The sequence below is a fragment of the Cervus canadensis genome, chromosome 21, assembly GCF_019320065.1.
Source record: "Cervus canadensis isolate Bull #8, Minnesota chromosome 21, ASM1932006v1, whole genome shotgun sequence".
Lineage (NCBI taxonomy): Eukaryota > Metazoa > Chordata > Mammalia > Artiodactyla > Cervidae > Cervus > Cervus canadensis.
In genome coordinates this window covers 9,249,884-9,274,008 of record NC_057406.1, presented here as the reverse complement: position 1 = coordinate 9,274,008, position 24,125 = coordinate 9,249,884, and the positions used below count along the sequence as shown (strand labels likewise).

General features: G+C 51.3%; 1 protein-coding gene across 1 annotated transcript; it reads left to right on the top strand.

Annotated features, from left to right (window-relative positions):
- Positions 1-3: 3 nt before the first annotated feature.
- On the top strand, positions 4-22,140 carry GTPBP1 (GTP binding protein 1). The gene is made up of 12 exons (XM_043441469.1): positions 4-486; positions 3,079-3,190; positions 9,269-9,449; positions 9,992-10,340; positions 13,223-13,346; positions 14,167-14,281; positions 16,138-16,282; positions 16,402-16,584; positions 17,358-17,493; positions 18,078-18,256; positions 19,467-19,667; positions 20,521-22,140. Exons 1-12 carry the CDS (start codon positions 295-297, stop codon positions 20,611-20,613), a joined length of 2,010 nt encoding a protein of 669 aa, XP_043297404.1. The 5' UTR covers positions 4-294; the 3' UTR covers positions 20,614-22,140.
- The last annotated feature ends 1,985 nt before the right edge of the window (positions 22,141-24,125 follow it).

Here is a 24,125-nt window from a genome sequence, read left to right as displayed (position 1 = left end):
ACTGTGCTGCCCACTTGCAAGCTACGATCAAGGTGCGTGACGTCCCAGACTTTTGTTGTTTGGCTTTGGGCCTCTTTAATTATTCATTAGGTACTTGAACGAGCTGTAGCGATTGGTGGCCGAGGCGGCCGGTCGATTGTTTCTTAGCTAGAGATACGTGTCACCCTCTACGCGGCGGGAGAAGTTTCGCATAAATTATTCTGATACGGTTTGGGGGCGTGGTCGCGCATAGTTTAGGCAAATAAGCTGAGGAGGGAGGGGAGGCCGGCTACGAATTAGCCTAAGTTATTAAAGATGGCGGCGGAGCGGAGTCGCTCCCCGATGGAGTCGCCGGTCCCGGCCTCTATGTTCGCCCCCGAGCCCAGCTCTCCGGGGGCGGCCAGGGCCGCGGCGGCTGCTGCCCGGCTCCATGGCGGCTTCGACTCGGACTGCAGCGAGGACGGCGAGGCGCTCAACGGCGAACCGGAGCTGGACCTCACCAGCAAGGTAGGCCCCGGGCGCCGGCGGCTGAGAGGACGGGGCACTGAGGGGGAACCGGGCGGTGGGCCGAGCCGTCTCTGGGGCGACGGCGGGGGCGGGAGGGGCCGAGCCCTCCCACCTGTAAGTGCGGGACGCGCTGCGGGCTCCCGGGCGAGGGGCGGCTCCGGCTGCCCGCGGACACCGCCGTCCGTCTCTGGTGGCGCCCACCCGGCCTCCCAGCCGTCCGGCTCCCGCCGAGATCACAACCCCTCGGCTCCGCCACGTGGAACGCGGGCGCCCGACGCCGGCAGCTGCCCGCGCAGTGACGGTCCCCACGCGATGCCGCCTCCCCGGGAGATCGAGAGGGACTCTCTCCGTGGACTGCCCACGGCAGCCGTGGGTCGAAGGTGGCTCGGGCAGGGCGAGCGCGGGAGGATCAGGTAGTCCGAGGGGGAGCCGGGAGGCAGCTGCGGCTCTTCCTGGTGTCGAGAAAGGAAATATTAAGTAGTCACTCAGTCAAGAATATCTCCTTTAGAAATCCACCCAAAACAAAAGTGAAAGATGGACATGACCCATAGTTTCGTCTTCTGGGAGTGGAACCTTATCTTGTATGAATGGAATAATGAAAGACTTTTTAGATCGTGTTTTCTGAGCTTTTGAGAAGGTGGGCAGGATTTTAAGGGCTCAACCTTCTGCTTGGCGTTGGTGGGGGCGGGGATAAATAATTAAGTATAATTTGGGGTTGGCGTTTTGAAGGTTCCTAACGTTGCTAAAGGAAAGAATGCCAGCTTGGGAGTCGGACCGGACTGGGTTCCCTTTCCTGCCCTGCCAGTTAAAAAGGTTCTGTGACCTTGGGAAAGTGTCTTAACCTCTCAGTTCTCCAGCTTCATCATCTTTTTAGTACAAATAGGTAGTAAAAATGAGAAACGTATGTAAGAAATCTACTACACTGCTGGTTACTTACTACTCAGTAAATGTTGGAAGGGAATTGAAGGAACTGATGGTTCTCTGTGCAGATTAAATAGCTGCTGATGCAAGATAGCACACCCATCCCACCTCCTACCTGTTGTTGGATACTTACAATAGAAATATTTAATGAGTTTTGAAAACATTTGTGACTTTTTTAGTCTGTGGTGACAAAACTGCACGAAACTTGATTTAAACTGGAGAGAACTTTCTTGAAACCAACAACTCTCTCCCTCTAGTCTCCACTGAGCACTTAGAAGACAGCGCTCCACCTTAGCACAGGGTCCTCTCTGGTGCCTCTAATGCTATAATGAGGCTGGCCGGGTTCAAAGAGGATGATCAGGGGAAGTGTATGAGGCAATGGGACACAATGCAGAAGACCCAGCACCTAGGTTCAAAGTACAAGCTCTGATGAGTCAACTCAGGAAATTGTAAGAGATGCACTTGACTCGGAAGCAGATGAACTAGATGTCAGTTCATGGCCAAGGTGCTGAAGAAGCCTGAAAACAGTGGGAAATGGCCCTGCAGAGTTGCAAACAGATTTATTTCCTGACCAACTTATTTAATGTTCCAGGATAGGGAGGTGTGTCTTCGTCATGAAGCTGAGGAAGTCCTTCTCATTATTTTAAAGAAGCTATATGTAAATTAATATTGATGATATTGAAAAAAACTGATGTGACGAGAGAGAAGAGATGGGTTGAATAGACTGATTCCTGAGGAAAAGGTTAGAAGCTGTAAGTGTATATATTTGTGATAGTTAAATGTGGGGATGGACATAAGACTCCGAGAGCTTCCAAAGAGAGAGAGAATTAGTGAATTGCGGTAGCTAGTTTCATCTAGGAATGACTGGGTGGAGAAAACTGTAATTACCACTTATTGAGCTGTGGAGTGGCTGCTTTACATGTTATCTTGTTTGGTCTCTACAGTAGCCTTAGGAGGTAGGTGATAGTATCTCCATTTTGTAGACTAAAAAACTGAGACTCAGAGGTTAAGTTCTTTGTCCAAGGTCACATATGACAGTTAGAGAATGGGATTTGACATGCCTGTTGGTAAACAGCCTCCTCAAATAAGTGGTTGATATTTTAATGTTATTGGCAGAAATTCACAAAATGATGGTGCTGATACCCATCTTAGAGGTAAGGGTGTTTTGTGGATAAAGATAAATCTTGCAGCAGTTTTTACTGCCGATTCCTAAATAATCAAGATAGCCAAGGCAAGATGGAACAGAATTCTTATGTTATTATGGGAACCATTGGCCTTGGATGGAGAGCATGGCAGTATATGAGATCCCTGTCCTGTGATTTGCAAGCTGCAGGTAGAAGACCTTGGCATGTAGGTGTAAAGCACTGCTCATTAATTTCTACCTACAATGCCACATTGTCAGTCCCTGTGGGTCCTGCCCCTCCTGTTAAGCAGCAGGAGGCAGGCTGCTCACACCCTCTTTTCTGTGGGTTGGGGTTCGAACATACTCACAAGGCCTTGAGCTCAAAGGCTATTTGAGGAGAGGCAAAGAGGCCATGAGAGGGCTGCGAAGCTAGTTTAGGTCAGGGCGCAGTGGGGTTCAGTCAGGGTCTTTGGTCAGGCTGTTGATCTGCTTTGGCTGTGGTGCTCTTCTAGTAAGTGCGGTCCTAAGGCTGTTGGTTTCTCTTCTAGCTGGTTCTAGTGAGCCCTACATCAGAGCAGTATGACAGCCTGCTTCGGCAAATGTGGGAGAGGATGGACGAGGGATGCGGAGAGACCATATATGTCATTGGGCAGGGATCAGGTGAGCATAGTTTTCCTTTCACTTTATTTTTAAAAACATTATTTAGAGCACATTTTCCCTCTTTTATCAACTTTTCCTGTTCGTGTGTCTCAGTTGCAGTGATTCTTTAGTGTCTGCAGAACAGTTTGGGAGAATGTGAAAGTACAGTGATAATGTTAATTCCCACCTTAGTGGTCCTAATGTGCTTGACTTTAAAGATTCACTTTCCAAGAGAGTCTACAGATGCTTCTTTTCTGCTTCTAGTATGCTGTATTTGCATAAGGTGTGATGAAGCACAAAGCAAGGAAACTTCTTGTCTGAGATAATAGAGTAAGTCACAGTTAGGTCTAGAAGTAAGTCTTCCCTAGGCAGCTCTAGATCTTCCCCTCCAAACCTGATTTCCCAATCCCATTGCTACTTGTTGCCTGCTTAGCAGAGAACCTTTGTGATACTTCTTGATGTCAGCAAGGAAAGGACATCCAGAATTCCTCTCTTCAGCAAGGCTGCCTTGCCCTGATCCACACTGACTATTCAGTGGGAATAGCTGTGAGATCCTATCACATATGTAGGCTTGTTGCCATTCTGGAAGGGACTTGTTATTGCCCCCCAGCCCTCTTATTCCACTTTAGGGGCCCATTGTTTTAGAGGAAAGCCATCCCCCTGACAGAATCCCAGATTATATCCTGGGCTTCCTGCCCCTGGTCATTCCTAGTTTATACTCTCAATGCAAAGCCTGCTTATTTACTCTTATCTTCATTTAGACATTATCTTTGCTAAAATGGCAGCTGGGCTTGTTTAACAGCTATCGATTTAGCCTGTACTAGATCTTGTCTGTCATTTTTGCAAGAAGTTTAAGTAGACCTCCGTGCATCATTAAAGGACTAGTTCTCTTTACTGAATGTAGGTTTTTATAAAGACAGGTAATAATTCTTTTATAGTGTGAGTCTAAGATGGTAGAAATCTCAAAATCAGTTTTGAGCTGTTTGACAAATATTTATTAAGTATCCTTCTAAGGTCTTGACACTGTTGCAAAACACTTTTGGATACTTAAAATCTGGCCTCTGTCCTGAGAAGGAAAGATGGCATATACATAATTAACTTCAGTAGAAAACAGCGTTTAGAAATGCTATAAAATTGTCACACGGAAGAAGGGTCTGCTCTGCCTCCCTTTGAAATGTTTCTCATGTTTATCCTTTCCTTTCTGTCTTTGCTGCCACCTCCCCAGTTTTCAGGTCTTATCACTTTAAAGAAGGCATGGTGAGAGAGATAGGCAAAGCAAGAGGTTCATGTTGAGAAAGAGAGAGAGAGAGAGATGGTCAGCATTGTCAAGTGTTACAGAGACAGTAGGGAGAATTAGGTTCAGAAAAAGCCATTCCATTTGGTGACTAGGGGCTCATTGGTAGCCTTTTGAAAAGCCTTTGTGTCACATCTGGCCTGCTATAATAGGATGAACCTCTTAAAGGTCACTTCAAACTTACAAAATTGAAGAAAACAACACCTAGGTCAATTCTGACAAGTCTTGGGACTGTTTGTTGAAGACGCAGATTCTTAAAGCTCAGTTGAGTTCGTCTGTGCAACCCATGGACCCTAGCCAGCCAGGCTCCTCTGTCCATTGAATTCTCCAGGCCAGAATACTGGAGTGGGTGGCCATTCCCTGCTCCAGAGGATCTGCCCAACCCAGGGATTGAACCCCGGTCTCCTGCATTGCAGGCAGATTCTTTACAGTCTGAGCCACCAGAGAAGTCCCTTAAAGCCCCCACTGCTCCCTTATTCTTTAATATAAACTCTTAGTGAACTTTACCAAACCTTGATGGCTCACAGTTAATTAACCCTCCCATGGCAAAGCATAAGAACAGACATTCATTAACATGTATCTTACACACCCAAGCATTATCTTGGCATCTACCAATTGGATGCTATTAGATTCATAGTGACTCCTTCCTGCTGGAATTCTTTAGAGGTAGAAAAAGATAGCAACTAGTTAAACAAGTTGAACTTCAAATGGAAGACTGAACTAGATGCAAAGCCCCCAGGGGTCAACTTCATCACTGACTTCCTGTGTGTATTTGGTGCTTCCCCTCTGTTTACTGCTTCCTTCGTCTGTAAAATGGGGCTAATGGTATATCCACCACCCCCACCTCAGAGAAATTTGTATGTATAAATTAGGTTTTTAAAAAATTCTAAGCAGGGCAGAGGAGTGTGCTCTTTAAATATACATTCTAAAGATTGATATTAAAAGGAGGCACCGTGATTAGTTAGTTCAAGTTCTGTAGTTAGGTTAGATTCTGGAACCTGGCAGGTCTGTTTGCCTTACGGGTTCTTTCCCTTGCCTTAAAATGGAGATAATAGTAGAATCTAGCCCTTGGTATCATGGTGAGGATTAACACTTGGCATGTAGTAAGCACTATATAAATGCTTAGCTACTATTAGTAGAGTAGTCTTTTTAAAGGTTCCAGGTTATAATTGATTTACCATGAAATCTCTTTCAAAAAGAGCCTTGTTTGTTCCTCAAATATTAAATCATGACTTTCTAAGAAGTAGGTACTGCATTAAAAGCTCAGGAAGTGTGGAAGGAGTATGACAACTTTGTGGCAGGGTCAAAGAAGGCTTAAAAAGTCTTTCTAAAGGAGGAGGTGCCCGATGAGTGAATTCTAAAGGATGAATAGGAGTTTCCTAGATGAGTGGAGGCAGTAGTGAGTGAGCTGAGAAAGCCACAAGCACAGAGGCATGGAGGCATTGTGATTGTGGAGTATTTGGTAGATCAGAGGTGATTCAGTAAAGTGGGAGTGAGGGTGAGATTGGGAGTGTCAGGAAGGGAGACTGGACAGGTAGTCAGGGCCCAGCTCTGAGAGTCTTTGAATGCCATACCAAAGCAGTTAGATTTGTGTCCTAAAAGTTTGGGGACCCCCTGCTGCATGTTGAGCAGGAGGGTGAGTCAGGAGGCAGGACCAAAATCTGACTAGCTTCCCGCATGGCTTAATATGTGGCCCTTAGTGATTGGACCTCTGACTTTTCTCCTCAGCTTTTTTCCCACTCCTACCAAGTGAGGACATGCTGGAGAAGGCTGATGTGACTGGGGGTATTTTCAGTCACAGAATACTGGGAGCCCTGGATGGATAGGTGGGAGGGAGCCCTGGATGGATAGGTGACACTGTTGATTGCCCCCTGGTGTGAGATAGAGCCTGAAAGCATTGCTTTTCACTGTAACAGAAGCAGAAAAGGTTGGATAGAGTTTGGAGTCTGGCCAGAATGGCAAGGCAGCTGGCCTTCTCTCAGGAACAGTTCCAAGCCCTTCCCTAATCCTGAAGATTCCCAGAGCTCAGTTGGCCATGCATTTAGAAGCTCCTTGACCCAGCTGCTCCCTTTTTGTTCATTTGTTTTAGCATTTTGCAGACATTTGCAGACTTGGTATAGGAAAGGCACCCCTCATGGAGTGTCCAGGGATGTTTGAGATATGGTCCTTATCCTCGAGATGCTTGTGTTTAGTGGGTGAAAACATATCTGAAACACTATTCCGTGGTAAATTTCATAAGGGAGCAGAATGGGTAGGCTTTTGACAAGTGGAGATGTGCCGATGGGCTTTCCAGGGTAGGAAATACATGAGCAAAGGTGTAGAGCTGGCAAAGTGCAGACAACATGGGAGATGGTGACTGGGCCATCTGCACTGGAACAGAATTTAGGAGGGGAGGATGGGGAAGGGGTGGAGTAAAGGGACACCTCTAAGGAATTAGAACTGAACACTGCCGGGCCTGGGGAGCCCTTCCAAGGCTTTGACTCAAAAGCGACAATGTCAGAACTGTGCATTATTTAGGAACTTGAGCTTGTGCATCTATGCAGGATGAGTTGGAGGAAACAGATGGGATTTGCTAAGACAGGGATCTTGTGGTGATACAGGTAAATAAGGGCCTGAATCAGGCTGGTGACATTGGACTGGCAAAGAAAGGAGAGCAGGAACAAGGAAAGCTAGACTTTGCAGGACTGGAGTGATGAATATTAATCTTGGGTGACTGGAAGGATAGTAGTGTCATCAGAAACAGGGAAGGTAGCAGGAGGAACTGGTCTGACATTAGGAGGAGCCCTTGCCAAAGGAAAAGGCTCTAGGTGTGGAATCAGAAGACCCATGGCCCCTCTGTTCCCTCCCAGCTCTGAGACCTCTGGGTTCTGTGTACCCCAGTACTAAATGGGAACAGTAGTATCTAACTCATAGGGCTACAGGGAGGACTGACATGCTTTGTTAATGCTGTTAGTTTTTGTGCTGTTGTTTAGAAAGGGAGTGGATAGAGCTTTGGGAAGAGGACTAGTTATGAATGTTTTTTGTAGTTTTCAAATGACAGTGGAAGCCATAGAATATTCAGATAGTCGAGGGGCATGTTCAAGGACAGAGAAGAGGGCCACTGACCAACTACTGAAAAAGGCTGACATCGAGGGGCAGGAGCAGGAAGAGCCAGCAGAGGAGACAGAAGGAGGAACCAGAGGGCAGGAGGTGAAGCAGAAGAATTTGGGGGACTTCCCTGGTGGTTTAGTGGTCAAGGCTTTGGGCTCCCAGTGCAGGGGGCACTGGTTCAATCCCTGGTTGGGGAACTAATCCCACATGTGGCGAGGCATGGCCAAAAGTAAATAAATAAAAGGAAAAAAAGAGTTCAGGTTATAAGGCAGCAGAGTCGGAGTGAGGTGCTTCAGTCAACAGAGGGACAGTGGCCAGTGGCGTTGACTCTGCAGGGCTCGAGAAAAGGACTTTGGATGAAGGTAGAAGGCCACTGATGGCTTGAAAGCCAGTTTTTTTCCAGAGGCAGCAGATCAGTGAGTAGGTGGTGAGGAAATACAGTCACCAAGTGTCCTCTGGCGGGGATGGTAGCACAGTACATTTGCTGGGGCACAGGAAGAAGCGTTGGGTCTCGTTTAGTTTAGGAATGACTTGAGCTTGTTTGTAAGGGGAGGTAGTGGAAGCAGATGAGAGAAGGAGCTGCAGGGTCTTGAGAGGCAGAAAAGAAAAGAGGTTGGGCACATGCCGGGGGTGAGCCCAGGGAAGGAGCAGGGGTGCTCTCGGGGAGACAGGCTGGAGGAAAGCGGAGGCAGCTGCTCTGGAAATTAAATATGACTCCGTGTGGGAAGCACCTGACCAGATTGTCAGACGGTAGGCACTCCATAAATTACTGGTTGATTGGTCCGTCCTTCTTCATCCTAAACTCAGACTCATTTTTTCCAGCTCCTTGCTGGACATTTCACCTGAGCCACCTCCGTGAAAAATCTGTCCCTAAAGCCATTCGTAAATTCTCTCCCCATTTTCCTTTGTCTCCTATCCTTGTTATCTCTTGACTGTATTATTAGAATTCCTTCCTAAACTTGGCTCCCTGTTTCTGGTCTCTCGCTTGCCAGCATACACTTTACACTGCTGCTCAAGAGATCTTTCTGTCCCACGGCGATCTGATCATGTTACTCCCCCGTGTAGCCCCCAAGGCTTCCCTCCCTGGTATATGTGTGTGTTGCTGCTGTGTGATGTTCACCTGCCTAACCATTTCCACCTGTCATGTGGTCTCCTGCCACTTGACATCTTGCTCCCCAGCACACCAAGCTGCTTCTCGGTTCCTGAGTGTGCCGTGATCTGCCGGGCTCCTTGCTTTGCTCTGCTGCCTAGCATGTCTTCCCTCCTTTCTCTGCAGGCCCGTTTTTCATGTTCGGAGTCCCAGCTTGGAGTCAGCGCCCTGCAAAGCTGTGTTCAGCTTCCCTAGGCAATGCTAGTTGCTCATGCTTTACATTCTCTCTGTACCGTTCTGTAGTACAGCACTCAAGCGGTATGGCAATTAATTAATTTCCTGTCTCTCCCGCTGGGCTGTGAACCCGCCAAGGGCACCTGTATTCCCCATACCCAGCGTGAGACTTGGCATGAAACCTGGGAGAGTCTCCGTGATTACCATTGAAGAAATTAATGACTGCCCTGCTTAATGGGGAAGCCCTGTTACTTATGAACTCCACACGTGCCCAAGTGTTGGAAGTGTCAGAGAGAGAGCCATGTTCTGCAGTGCCCAGGGTGGGGCCCTGGTGACGGGTGGTTAACTGGCTGACTTGGTGGCAGGCTGACGTGTGGACTGTTGTCACCAGATGGGACTGAGTACGGGCTGAGTGAAGCTGACATGGAGGCCTCCTACGCCACCGTGAAGAGTATGGCAGAGCAGATAGAGGCTGATGTCATCCTCCTGCGGGAGCGGCAAGAGGCTGGGGGCCGTGTGCGCGATTACCTGGTCCGAAAACGAGTAGGAGACAATGACTTCCTGGAAGTCAGGTGAGGGGGCCCCTGAATGATTCCAGGTCCCCTGCAGCATGACCTTGGGGTCCTGGGCACCATAGAGAATGGTGATTGAGCCTTTGACACTGGGACACTCACTTCATCCTTTTGCATCCCAAGGCCTGAAAAGAGTGTCCAGTGACATCAGTGGCTCCATTCTCTGTTTCTGTACTTTTTCATCTTTAAATCCTCCCATTTGGAAAGAGTGGGAGGGAGGCCAGCCCTGCGTTCTGTGGCCACTTTGTGGGGGTACTTGCCCTCCCCTCAGCCTGGGCGGCTAGAAACCAGGGTCATGGAGGAGAGCATCGTGTGCCCCTCTTGGCTTTAGGGCTCCTGTCGGGGAGCTCAGTTCCTCCTGAGTAACATTCTAGTCCCTGGGTACAGCTCCAAGAGCATTCCCAATGTGCTCACCCCTGACTCGAAGGAGCAGAGAGCTGGAGAGGCTCAGGGGTGAGCCCGTCCCTACAGGTCCAGTTGCTGGGGTTCATTTCACTCACCCACCAACTCTCACACAAATGTATGGGTTTGTGTACATGCAGGGTAGCGGTTGTGGGCAACGTGGATGCTGGCAAAAGCACGCTTCTGGGGGTCCTGACACATGGGGAGCTGGACAATGGGCGAGGCTTTGCCCGCCAGAAACTCTTCCGCCACAAACATGAGATTGAGTCGGGTCGCACCAGCAGTGTGGGCAACGACATTCTGGGCTTTGACAGTGAAGGAAATGTGGTAAACAAGCCAGACAGCCACGGTGGCAGCCTGGAGTGGACAAAGATCTGTGAGAAATCCACTAAGGTGATTACATTCATCGACTTGGCTGGCCATGAGAAGTACCTGAAGACCACTGTCTTTGGCATGACCGGCCATTTGCCTGACTTCTGCATGCTCATGGTAAGTGAGGTGCTGCTGAGGAGGGCGGGGGTCTTCGGCTAGGCTCCTGGGATGTGGTGGTATGCAAGTGTTTAAAATTGTTCTGAGGCAGGAGCCTTTTGGTTTAGGGCTTTGAAACCGGATAAGGACCACAAGTGTTACAGTGGTGCCCGATCTTCTCATGGGTATACCTTGATCTTTCTCCTAGGTGAAGCCAGGAAGAGATCCTCAAAAAGAAACCAAGGTGCCATTTGTAGACCTCTCTTATTTTTCAGAGAGGTGTAGAGGAGGGTTCTCCTGGGGCGTTTCTTACTACCTTCTGAAAGGAAACACCACCTTTCAGAGGTGTTTCCTCCTGGGGCCGGGCTATTTTGAGATGATATTGGGCAGCACCCTCAGAGACAGGGTGGCCTGGCGACGAAATGGAGGAGAGAACACAGACAGCCACTGAGGGGCTGGAGAGGTGGTCTCTTCTGAAGCCTGGAACTGGTGTCCGCTTCTCACAGCTACTTGTTGAGAGGCTTCTGTGTGCCTGGCACCGTGCCAGGCCTGAAAATAGAGCCATGAACAGGCTGTCCTGAGCGCCCCTAGAGCTCACAGTCTGGTGGGAATAGACTTTTCAGCACCTCACCACGTGGATAAACTGAAGAGGGAAGGGAGCAGAGGCTTCTGGGCTGGATCACGTTGTGAACCCCGCAGTTGGGTCTCTTGAATCTTCCTGGCCAGAGAGTAGGAGTCTGAGGCCCACAGCCTTGGTCACGACTTCACAGCTTTCACGGAGTGCAGGCAAGCTGGTTTTTCTTTGGCAAATCCTTCTCAAAGCCCTTCCCCATTTCTCAGTCCCTCCAGCTGTCTGTATTAATAAGTGTAGTAAACGCAAGCATCTGTTCAGCACAAACTTGATCAAGTTGCCCAACGAACAAGTTCTTGGGCAAATTTTCTCCAGACTGGAGAGCAAGAGAGGCAGAGCATATGTGTGAACACGCTCGTCAGCTCTCTGCCCAAGGTTCTCAGGGTCTCAGTGTGGTTTCGTCTCCTGAATCTTTGGACATTGCAAAGGACCCTTACCAACCTTGACTGGCTAAGGAAAGCTGCTCTTCCCAAAGGGGTTTTAGAGGAAGAGCAGAGAGTGTATTTGGGGCAGTTGTTGGATTAAAATTAAGAAGGGTATAGAAATCGGTTTAAAATGAGCTTTTTTCTAACTGAGCTACAGTTAGTTAGTGTCAGTCACTTTGCAACCGTATGGGCTGTAGCCCTCCAGGCTTCTCTGTCCGTGGGATTTTCTGGACAGGAATACTGGAGTGGGTTGCCATTTCTTTCTCCAGGGGATCTCCCCAACCCAGGAATTAAACCTGGGTCTCCAACATGGCTACAGTGATCAAGGCCAATTAATGGACATGTCTTCACCCCAGATGAGATGTTATATATTATCTGACTTTTAGGTCAGGAGATAAGTACTAAAAATCTCTGTGTAAAACAATGAAATACTTGATTATTGTTTCGTGGCAATTAGTTTCCAAAAAAAAAAAACAAACCAAAACCTTGAACGTATAGAGACAGCAGAGAGAGAGCATTCTCTTATCCCTGTTGGAAGAAGAGAAGCATATCTGGGTAGGTTAGGGAAGGTGGTCAAAGGGATGGGAAGATTTAGGAGGAAGATGGTAGAGAGGTTGTGGTGTAGGCAGAGGGAACACGTGTGGAACATCTGTGTTAGTGGGGTGATAGCTCCCCTGGGAACTGTGATGACCAGTGAGAGCATCACTTGAAAACACTCTGGAATGTATGAAGCCCTGTATAAATATGTCATGGCAATTTTAACCTTATTTTGTTTTAGTGAGTAATACATGCATATGGTACAAAAATTACAAGGTACCTAAGGACTTTAGAGACTTTCCACTTTAGAGTGAGAAGTCTCTTTTCTACCTCTGTTCCGTTTTCTCCAGACGCAACCAGTATTGCCAGTTTCTTATACATCCTCTAGAGATATTTTGTAATCATACCAGCAAACGTGTGTATATTGAAAGTAGATTATATTATAGACATTGTGACTCTTCACCCTAAATGCCTCTCACAGGTCCTAAAATACTTTAGCGCACAGTCTGCTACTGTTTTTGCACCCAAGAAAATGAACAAGAGTTCACTAATATCATATAGTATCTAGTCTAAAAGTATTTATATTATCTCAGATGTTCCTCCGAATGTCTTACAGCTGCTTTTTTTCAAACAGTGATCCAATCACCACTCTTCATGGTAGCATGCTGTATACCACCTTGCTTTTCTCCCCTTCAAACATATCTTAGAGAGTACCCCGTTATCAGTGGAGAGGAATTTCCTCTTTCTTTTGCGGGCACATTTGTGCATGTGCATTAATTCATGTAACTGGCCTTTATGATATTTGAAAATGTTTGTTACAGGAAGAAATGGTAACAATAGTAGCAGCGGCTCTTGCTTGAAGACCTAATTCCTGCTAGTTCTGTGTGGACCTTTTGACACATGTTTGGTTATTTTAACCTCAAGTGAACCCTCTAAAGTGAATATTATTATCCTCCCATTTTATAGATAGGGTAACTGGGGGCCAGGGATGTTAAACTGAATCCACTTTGATGACTCTGGACAGTTCTTTTCCCAGACTGAGTTTGTCTTTTTTTTTATTGCTTCCAAGTCTCCTCAGATTCTGATAGGCCATCTTGTTATATGGGAGGTTAAAGCGGTCTGTGCCCAGCCCAGCTTTCAGCTACAGCTGTTTGGTTTCTGGCGCAAGACTCGCACCTGCTGTGTTCTGTTCTGACAGTGGCCTCAGAGATGAGAGTGCTGTCTCCCCTCAGCCTCCTTTGAGCCCCTGTGCCCACCCAGCAGCACTGTCTGTCCCCCTTGTCCTGATAGTTCTCTCTGTGTCGGGGCAGGTGGGCAGCAACGCTGGCATCGTAGGGATGACCAAGGAGCACCTGGGCTTGGCGTTGGCCCTCAACGTGCCTGTGTTTGTGGTGGTCACCAAGATTGACATGTGCCCTGCCAACATCCTACAAGGTAAGTGCGGGCAGCAGCAGTCTGGCGCAGTCACCCACGGTGGCTCCTTGATGATCTGCCGCCAGGGCTGCAGCCTGGGATCCTGTGCTTCCTTGCACCGTGTGTAGACCTTGGCCCGAATGTCCACCAGCCCAGAGACTTCTGCTTCCTCCCTGTTTGGCTCTTGGTCTGAGCACGGCCTAGAGTTACCTCCTGTTCATTGTTCCTTCTGGTTACAAATGCAGGATCCCTGAAGTCCCTAATCTGGCATCTCTTTTCAAATGGCTTTAGGCAGAAGGGGTTGGGTTTACCATCTAAGCTGGGCATATATGGAGACATTTGGGCAGAGAGTCTGATGGCCTTTTGCAACCAAAGGCTTCTAAACAGAGTTGCAAGATTTGGCTAGAGATGGTGGAAGAGAGTTAAAGATGGATCCTTCTGGAGGGCCTCCTAAGGGCTTCTGCAGGTGTCTAAACATCCTAGAGATCCTCTTGTCAGATGAATTTTTTCCCAGGAAACAGAGCATTCTAGGAACAACACTGTCCTTCTCATGGACCCCCAAGTCACTTAATTATAGGATGTGAGTCTTCTAGAGACTCTGGAGAAACCTGTCAGGTTTCAGACCTGTGACCTGAGCACACACTCCCCATTAGTCTCCTCCTGCTCTGGCAAGCATTCACCCAGTTTTGGCCCTCCTTCTCTTCTCCAGGCATTATGGCATTTAACACTGTGCATCTGTCTGTCTCCTGCTGCATCAGTAATGAGTGGACCTGTCTTGCCTTGGAAGCCTGGCCAAAGAGAAGGCTGTGTCCCCTAATCTTGTTCCATTTCACCCTTTAAGAAACCCTGAAGCTGTTGCAGCGCCTGCTGAAGTCACCGGGCTGCCGGAAGATCCCCGTGCTGGTGCAGAGCAAGGATGATGTGATCGTTACAGCCTCCAACTTCAGCTCTGAGAGGTAATGAGTAGGGAGCAGTCACTTGGGCGCAGGCCCAGCGATTGGTTGAAGTAGATGATTCTGCTCTCAGCGATGTTGCTCAGGGGCTGTATGAAGTGACCCAGATTCTCAAGTGCTTAGCCTCACTGAGGTTGGAGTACTAGCTGAGACTTCAGTGTCCTTATCTGTGAAATGGATATCATCTTCTTCACAGGGCTCTTGTAAGTGTTCGCAATGATATATGTAAAGCACTTAGCACTGCGCATGGCTGCTGTTTGTTAGATACACAGCCATTTTTATAAATGTTTTTATTGACTTTTAAAATATATGTATATTTATTTTATTTATTTGGCTGCACTGGGTCTTAGTTGCAGCATTCCAGATCTAGTTCCCTGACCAGAGATCAAACCCAGGCCCCCTGTATTGGGAGTGCAGAGTCTTAGCCACTGGACCACCAGGTCCCTAGTTTTTTTATACTGTTGTTTCTCAAAAGCTGTCTAATCACAGATGAGTTTTGGCATTTACTCATTAGCATGTCCTTTGATTCTATAAATATATATGTATTTTTGGCGTGATGGGTGACTTTTGGGCTCTTAGTTACCACAATTGAACCCAGGCCAGCAGTGAAAGTGGTTGACTGCCAGGGAATTCCTTGATTTCATAAATATTTATTGGATGTTTGTTCTGTGCTGGTCTTTTCATTTAGGCATTGAGGACTCAGAGTTGACTTGCGCACAGTCCTTGTCGTCAGGGTGGTTGGCTCCTTGGTCAAAGATAGTCTCTTGGTAGTAGTGAATTTTGTTGACTCTGCTTCTTCTCCCATAGTCTTGGGACTGTTTGCTACAGGACCCAGAGCAGCCCGACATTTTGGCCTTTTCTCTCTGCCCTAGCACTGTCTTTAGTACCACCAGTTGGCCAGCAGAGGGAGTATGTTTCAGTTGGCCCCATTTCAGTTCATTCATTTTGTTGAGTGCCTGTTCTCTACAGTCCTTATTCTAGATGTAGCAAACATGTAATTCCTGATCTTGAGAAGTTTTATTAACCATGGATAGCAGATAGACAGGAAGCTATTGTATATAGAATGGATAAACAGCAAGGTTCTACTGTGTAGCATATTCAATATCCTATGACAAACCATAATGGAAAAGAATATATATATTGAATATATATGTATGTGTATAACTGAGTCACTTTACAGAAAAATTTAGCACTGTAAAATTTAGCACTACTATACTTCAGTATTTTTTTTTTTTTTAAGTTTTCTGAAAACTCAAAGGGAGTCAAGGGTACCCATCTGGGGAGGATTCTCTGGAAGGAGGCGGCATTAGAGATGGGCTATTCATATTGAATACAGCTGAATATTGAATACAGTTCCCTGATGAGAGGATTTGGTAGTTGGATAAGAGGGAAGGAATCCAGGCAGGCGGATTAGAATGAACAAGGGCATGGGAATGAAAAAAGCTGTGAGGAGAAGGGGGATTCTCCAGTCTGGCTGGAACATAGGACTCTGAGAGAAATAAACTGGTCAGGGTGTTGGGAGGAGGGATTCCAGCTGGTATCTCATCAGTGGAGAGTTGGTTAAGGATTTAAGGATGTGTGTGCTGTAAGACGAAGGGGTACTTACCAGCACCCGGAATAGGGCAGTGGTGCCAAGACGAGAGGAGGGGACAGATTTCAGGGACAAAATGGTGTTAGGAGAGGCCTCAGGCAGGAGTCGGTGGGCTTGGCAGGGCCTGGGAGGCCAGTGAAGGGGTGGTGGGGGCACCCTCAGTTGCAGCAGCTGTGCCAGGAGCCCTCCTGCTGCTCCTCCCTGCTCAGGCAGGAGCTCGCCATGTGAGCGCCTTTCTTCCTGTCTCTCCTCACCGCCCCCCTACCAGGATGTGCCCGATATTCCAAATCTCCAACGTCACAGGCGAGAACCTCGACCTGCTAAAGATGTTCCTCAACCTCCTCTCCCCTCGCACCAGCTACCGGGAGGAGGAGCCTGCTGAGTTTCAGATTGACGACACCTACTCCGTCCCGGTGCGTTGGTTCCGGTGGACTGAACAGGGTTGGGAGGCTGAGCAGCGGTGTTTCCTCTGGGGCTACTGGGGCCAGTCTGTGGTGCAGATGGACTCACTGGGCCGGGGTCTTCCCTGCAGGGTGTGGGGACCGTGGTGTCCGGGACAACACTGAGGGGCCTGATCAAGCTGAATGACACGCTGCTGCTGGGCCCAGATCCCTTGGGTAACTTCCTGTCGATTGCTGTCAAATCCATCCATCGCAAGCGCATGCCTGTCAAGGAGGTGCGCGGGGGCCAGACTGCCTCCTTTGCACTGAAGAAGGTGAGTGGAGAAAGGTACAAGCGCCCTCGGGCTCTGCGTCATGCTGGGCTCTGACTCACCTCCAGCTTTCAACAGCCGCTCTGCAAGGCAGGGAGTGCTGACCTCACTTTTACAGATGAGGAACTGAGGCCCAGAGAGCCTGGGTGACTTGTCGGGCTCTCGGGGAGCACACCGGGACTTGAACCCAGGCCCGCGGCCTCCTGAGCTCTGCTCCTCCACACAGTGTCTGGCCGTGGTACCCTGCACCAGGGGTGAGGTCCGCTGAGGGCCTGCCCGCTGTGCAGAGGGTCTTTCTACCCGGGGCTGTTGAGGTCTGTAGCAGATTCTCTTGCCATTCAGCTTTCAGTTCCTGGGGCAGGGGACTGGGGTGACTGCTGGCTCCTGGGTCACCCACTTTTCCCACCAAACAAATTAACCAGCAAGGCCAGACTTTCTACTTTCCATCAATCGTATTGTGCTTTACCCTATTTCTCCCACTTGACTACTTGCCTGCCTTTGCCCTTTGGCCTGTTACTTAATTCTAGCCCATCCACAAGGTCTGGCTGAAATGCGACTTTCGGACTGAAGTCTTTCCTGACCCCCAGTAACTACCCCTGACGGAGCCCTAAAGTCTGCCTGGGACAGTCTGCCCTAGAAAGCTGGTGGTCCAGCGCAATGGGAAGTCAAGGCCCTGTTGGTCCCGGTTCACAGAGGGACTCCTGCCCTGCTACAGCAGGGTGTGAAGCCAGATGGCATTACTGTCCCTGAGGTCTGGGGTTCCCTCTTGTTTTCAGATCAAGCGCTCGTCCATCCGGAAGGGCATGGTGATGGTTTCTCCACGCCTGAATCCCCAAGCTTCCTGGGAGTTTGAGGCCGAGATCCTGGTCCTTCATCACCCCACCACAATCAGCCCACGGTACCAGGCTATGGGTAGGTGTTGAAGGGCACTGCCAGCCAGAAGTCTCCGGCTCCAGCAGCCCACACCCCAAAGTTTCAGCTGCAGCCAAGAGTCAGGTCTCTGTCCTGTTTAGTGACACCATCCCCTCTGTTCCACCTGCAAGCTGCAGCCTGTGGTCTGTTCATTCTTGCAAACACTAATCGAGTGCTGGCTCTGCGCCAGGCACCGGAGACTCAGAGCTGCCCTCGGGGACCTCACACTCAGCCCTTCGGCGGACGTCTGCCAAGTGCTGCTGTGTGCCAGGCGATGATGTTAAGGTGCTGGGGGACGAAGACAAGGTGGGTGAGGGCGCTGCCATCAAGAAGCCCGAAGTCCAGAGAAGGCTCGCATGCCAGCCGAGTGCCTGTGTTCAGTCTGTAAGTGGAGGACAAAGTGGGAGAGTGTGAGGCAGGATCCATCCAAGAACAGGCCTCCAGCTCACTTAGCCACACTCGGCCCCTCCAGGTTCAGCCTACCACACAGCTCGAGCATGGTTCATGCTTTCACTCACTGCTTCCCCTGCCCTGAGGCCCCTGGGCGGCTCAGGCCTCTGCTGACTTCTTGGCTCCCTTGGCAGTGCACTGTGGGAGCATCAGGCAGACGGCCACCATCCTGAGCATGGATAAGGACTGTCTGCGCACTGGGGACAAGGCCACCGTTCATTTCCGTTTCATCAAGACCCCCGAGTACCTGCACATAGACCAGCGACTGGTGTTCCGGGAAGGCCGCACCAAGGCCGTGGGTACCATCACTAAGGTATGTCCGGGCGGACCACCTTGCCTGCCTGTGGGAAGTACCGGGGCCTTCCAGTTCTAGCCTGTGAGCATAGCACGCTCTTTTCGAGAAGCCCTGTGAAAGCTTACTAAGTGCCATCTGCTCTGCTGCCCTGAGAGGTGTCCCTGGACCTCCTGTCCTTCTGGGCTTTGGTGGCAGCTGCGGTAGAGAGAAGGAGGAGTTGAGGCATGGCAGTCGTTGGTGGAGAGAGTGGTGGGAGGATGTCCAGACCAGGCGGAGTCGACCCCTGAGAAGCTGGGCACAGGCTCCAGTGGCCTGGCCGGGGCGGTGCCCTTAGAGCAGTGGGTGCAGTTGGAGCGCGTGCTGGCCAGCAGTGGGGCACAGGCTCGAGCTCTTTGTGTCTTGGAGCCCGCCTCATCCCCTCTGCAGACTTCATTCGTGGCCTCGAGTAGGGGCCCTTGAGAGAGTGGTCTGACGCCTGCTCCATATAGCCTGTCTGAGATCTTGAAATCAGGCTCAAGCTTGCTTTCTCTCCAGAATGGCCTTAGGCCCATCCGCGTGACCCTGGGCCTGCAGTGTGTGTTGGGGAGAGGGGAGGATCATGTCCTTGAAGGCCCCCTTGCTTCGGACTGGCTGAGGATTTGGCTGAAGCTACTAGCACATGCTCTAGTGCCCTTGGGGATGCAGTCGGACCTGTTCCCTGCTTTGAGATTGAACTGGGATCATCAGGGAAGGCTTTGAGTCAGTCCTTCCGGGTGGTAGCTCTTAAGAATTCTGATGGCAGTACTCCAAATTCTTCCCACTCCTGAGAGACTCACTTGGTCTCTTTGGGAATCCTGAACTGAAAACTTGCCCCAGACTCTTGTTCCACGGACAGCAGGAGGTACTCGGGGCAGGCTGGACCCCCAGCCTGGGAGCTGGGCTGAGTAGCAGATGCTGGGGTTCACAGGTTATGGGAAGAGCAGCCAGGGCGGGGAACAGCCTGGAACCCTTCTGGGCTGGGCAGAGGCCAGTGAGACATTAGCCCCGACCACGGCAGCCGGAGTACACTGAGTGGAGAGGGCATCTTGCTACCCCACTTCCCTTAATCACCCCCCAGCCCTCCCTGCCTCGCCCAGGCCCAGCCAGGCCAGGAGTGGGAGGTCCCTGAGACCTTGGGGTGGGGCGGGGGCAGCTGAGCCATGTCATGGCCGGCAACTCCAGTCTTGCCCCCACCCCTTGACTCTGGCAGCTCCTGCAGACCACCAACAACTCCCCAATGAACTCCAAGCCCCAGCAGATCAAAATGCAGTCGACGAAAAAGGGTCCCCTGCCCAAACGAGAAGAGGGGGGCCCCTCTGGAGGGCCCACAGTGGGAGGCCCCCCACCAGGAGATGAAGCTTGCTCTCTCGGGGCCACCCAGCTGGCTGCATCCAGCAGTCTCCAGCCACAGGTGAGTGCTTCCCCAGCCAGTCCGGCCCCTGACCGCCTTGGGTGGGCAGGGACGAGAGTTGGGGGGTAGAGGTGACTCACAAAAGAGCCCAGGCAGCCTTTGCCAGCCTGTCGTGTCCTTGAGTTCCCCAGTGGGTGTTTCTCCACACTCCAGGCCTGTAAGTGCTCTCCAACTGGGAGCTTTTGGTCTCTTAAGGCAGTATTGTTCAAACTTGAGATGTGGCCTACGTGAAGTCAACTTAATGAGTTGGAGTAGCATTTAGTTTTAATGAAAAAGAATAAAAAAATGTCAGTTTCCCTATCACAGTAAGAGCGAGTGGTGTGTGTGTGAGAGTACAAGTGATGTGTGCACACTGCAGCCCCAGGTGTCCGAAAGAGGCTGTCTTCAGGGCCCTTCCCCGACGTGGCACCTCCTGAGGGGTGGGTGGCCTCGGGCCCCGGTCCGTTTGGCTCTCGCTCAGAACCTCCGGCCAGCTCTGGGCCCTGGAGTCCTCTCCTGGCGCCCTCACATTGCTCCTTTCCAGGGTCTTCCCTGACCCTTCTCTGGAGAGAGCTTCCGCCTGGACCTGTCCTTGCTGCTCTCCCCTCGTCCTCTTGTCGAGTCTCCCCGCCGCCTCCCCTGCACCTGTCAGCGGCGGCTCGTTAGCTCCTGCCCGCTGTGTGCTCCCTGAACTGCTCCTCACACCCGGATCCCTGGGACCCGCCACCTGTGAGGAAGGCAGGGTGGGCACCAGCTCTGTCCCAGAGAGCCGCTCGCTCATGGGCGGCCCCCGCTTCCCACAGCCCCTCTGTGCCCTGTGCTGCCCCAGGCCCAGCGGGCCACCGCTTCTCAAGCTCCTCCTTCTCTCTTTCAGCCCAAGCCCAGCAGTGGGGGCCGGCGACGGGGGGGCCAGCGTCACAAGGTGAAGTCCCAGGGGGCCTGCATGACCCCCGCCAGCGGCTGCTGAGTCTCCCCGGCCCACCTCCATCACCTGAGGGATCCTGGTGCTCTGGCCCCGGCTCCATCAGAGGAACCAGAGCAGCCCTGGAGCCACTCACCCTCCCCAGCCGCACCTGGAGCCTCATCATTCCCCCCAACCCCCATTTTCCAGGGGGGCTGTAATTTATAAGCTGAGGAAGGTGGCCAGACTTCCAGAGAGGACTGACCATCTCCCACCCTCCTCCCCGCCTTCTTCACTCACACCTTTTTTGTACATCCGGGCCCTTAGTTTTTATTCTTTTTATTATATATCTATCTCTCTATCTAGTGTGTGTGTGATTGTGTGTGGGGGTGTGTGTCTGAGGTGCAGGAGCGCGGCCAATCAGGGCCCTGGGCGTCTTTCTCCTTTTTCCTCTGTGGCTGGCCACCGGCCTCCAGGAGCTAGCTGGCTGCCTGTCCATACGTCCGTCTGTGTGTGTCTGTGCGAACCGTCAGGGGCTGGCGTGCCCCCCCCTTCCCTGTGTCCATTCTCTGTGCCTGGAGCCGCCTCGGGGCTGCAGGCGTCCAGGTGGGAGTGTCTGCTGGTACTGGAGTCATCCTTCCGGGACTTGGGGATCTTAGCAGAGCCAAGAGTGGTGGTTCCCTGTTCTCTTTCTCCCTCTTGCTCCTCTTGAACCCTCAAACAGTTAATGCCAAAAGCTCTTAAGCTGTAACTCGTAGATGTGGGGGCGGGTATTGGCGATTGGATTGTAGGATCCTCCTTCCCCCATCTCTGACCCTCGCCCTTGACCTAGAGACAGCTGATGGCTTTTCTTGCTCCTCTGAGACAATCTTCTGTTTGCTTAGCTGACTGGGGTGACCCCTCCTCAGCCAATTCTGTCACGTTGGAGTCTCTCGCCTCGCCCTCCTCAGGGCTGCCTCCTGCTTGAACTTGGACTCTGAGTCTTGTTGGGCCTCGGGCCAGAGGACCAGGACTTGGGGCTGCCCACTCAGGGTCAGCTCAGCAGCCCTTCCTATTGGTGGGGGTGCCGACTGTTCCTCTGAGCCAGGCAGGAACAGAACCCCTACTTCCCCACATTGCCCCAGCACGGCTGCTACAGGAGCACAAGAGTGAAGGGCCCGAGCCCCAGATTGGTAAGCTCTAATTGGAGCAGGGAGGGCAGGCAGGAGGTATTAACAAGATTCTTCCAGACCCATCTCAAGAGCATTAAGCCCTCAGGAAGAGTCACTGCCTGGGGTGGGGGTGGTGTTGCCCGGGCCAGAGAGGGCAACACGGGCCCCGAGCCAGCCTGGCCTGAGCTGTGGACTAAGCCCTCACTTTAGGGTGGACTTGTGGGCAGAGCTGTGTTCTTTCTCTAGCCTGGGACACCCACCTACCTGGCTGGGTCCTTCCTCAGCCTCCCCTCCCCTCCGTCCCCAACCCTTCACCACTCCTCCTGCGTCCAGACCGCTGGTCCCTTCTCCTCCCCTCCTCCTAATGATTTCTAGTTACCACTTACCTGTGGCCATGGACCGACCAGACCAGCACACAAAATAAAAGTTTGTTCCAAGTTGACGGTGTCGTGTTCCCTACCCAGCCCCTCCAGGTGGAGGCGCTGCCACGGGGACCTCCATTGTTCTCCCTGCCCTGGAGCCCGGCCACAGGCGGGGCCTGCAGGAGCCCAGCTTCTCCTGCCAGGCAGCTGTGGCTTCAAGAACCCAGGCTTCTCGGCCAGTGGTGACCCAGGACCAGCTGGCATCCTCTGAACCTCAGCTTCCTTATCTACAGTGAGAGAGGTGAATGCCTGCCTCAGGTTGATGAGGATTCAGCGAGAGAACGAGCGTGAGATCCCAATATGTCCAGCATGTGGGAGGTACCCGGTGAGTGGTCACCACGTGGCTTCTCACCCATGGTGGCTCCCAAGTCCACAGCAGAGGCCACAAGCTGGGGGACAGGATCCAAAGGACAGATGTGGCATGGACTCGGCTCTGCTGTGCAGCTGGGACCGTGCTAGGCGTTTCCCTCGCTTCATGCTCTTTAACATTCGCGGCTACCATCTGGGAGGGAGGTGGCATTAGTGATGTCTTTCCAGTTAAGAACTCAGGAGCAGTGCCCCCAGCCCCCAGCCATTCCGGTCACCCGCTCCAGCATGTCCTCCAGCTGGCCCTGGTTCCTTTGTCTGCTGGCCGTCTCCCCTTTGCTTTTTTGACTCTGGTTCTGCTTAGAGGGGCTGCTGCCCAAGGCTGCCTTCATGGGGGAGTTGCAGGTGGAGTAGCAACCCCTCCTTCAGTCCCTGTGGCAGGCGCTGTGGAATTTGTTCCCACAGGACTTAGCCATGTGGGGCCTTGAAACAGAACCACATTTAGTTGGCAGTCTCTTGCCTCTGTGAACATAACCACTTCCTTTACATTTAGAAGCTATGGCTTCCACCCTGGCCTCTGCCTTCAGACACTCAGGTCAGTCATTTCTGTGGCCACCAGGCCCCACCTGCCTGCCAGGGGACTCATGGCAGCACTTGACTGTCGTTGGCTGGGGCTGCAAAGGTCCTGCATGGGTCTCAGCCCTACCCACTGTCTATTTGGAACAAGCCATCAGCCCTTTCGTAGTTGAAGAAGAGTTGTTAATCCAGTCATCTTAAATGGCAAATCCTGACCTTCTGCAATGCAGTTAGCATGTGTGACCTTTTTGAATTCATCCAGGCCCGCTGTTCTGACCCTCTGACTTCCCAGCACCAGAATAAGGTAATGGGAACATGCCATGGTGCAGGGAAGAGCAGGTTTGACTGGGGTCATGAGACGGACCATGGAGAAGATGGCCAGGTCCCATGGTCAGGATGAGGTGTATGTTGAGTCCAGATGGGGAACCATCCCTGGCAGGTTGTATCATGAAGGACTCATCAGATTTGAACATGTACAGACAGGCTCCAGAGGGCATGAGCAGAGGCCCTGAGCTCTGATTGTATGTGGTCAGTTCCAGAGACTGTGTACTGGTGCTGCTTAGGGATGTGGCCTTTGTTGGAAAATGGTGGTCAATACAGTGCAGGTGTTAAGTGAGACAGGAGGTAATGAAGCAAGCGGCTGCTGAGCCGTGCGTCCTGGGACTGGCTCTGTCCTGGTGGAGAGCTGAGGGCTTGAGTAACTGGCCCAAAGCATCAGGCCTGGCTGTGTGTCCCACCTGACACCCTCTCCTACAGCAGTTCACCCCAGCTCCTCCCTGCTGACTTGTTCCTGCCTTTATTTTCTCAGCTGTGATGGGGCCCAGCCCTGAGCCAGGTGCCATGGTCAGGATGAGGCGTGTGTTGAGTCCAGATGGGGAACCACCTCTGGCACCTGGAGCTGCTCATTGGAGGCACTGAATCTGGGGAAATACATGCAGGGAAGGGCCAGGACCTGCTCCCCGGAACTGGCAAGAGTTTGACTCTTCAGGGGACCCACCTCGTCCCATTCCAACACAGGTACAAGGGACAAGGGTCTAACTCCTGTGGAGGGGGATTGCGACACTGGCGTAGACGAGCTCAGAGTCAAGTGGGTCACTCCTACTGCTCCACTGAGAGATGCAGG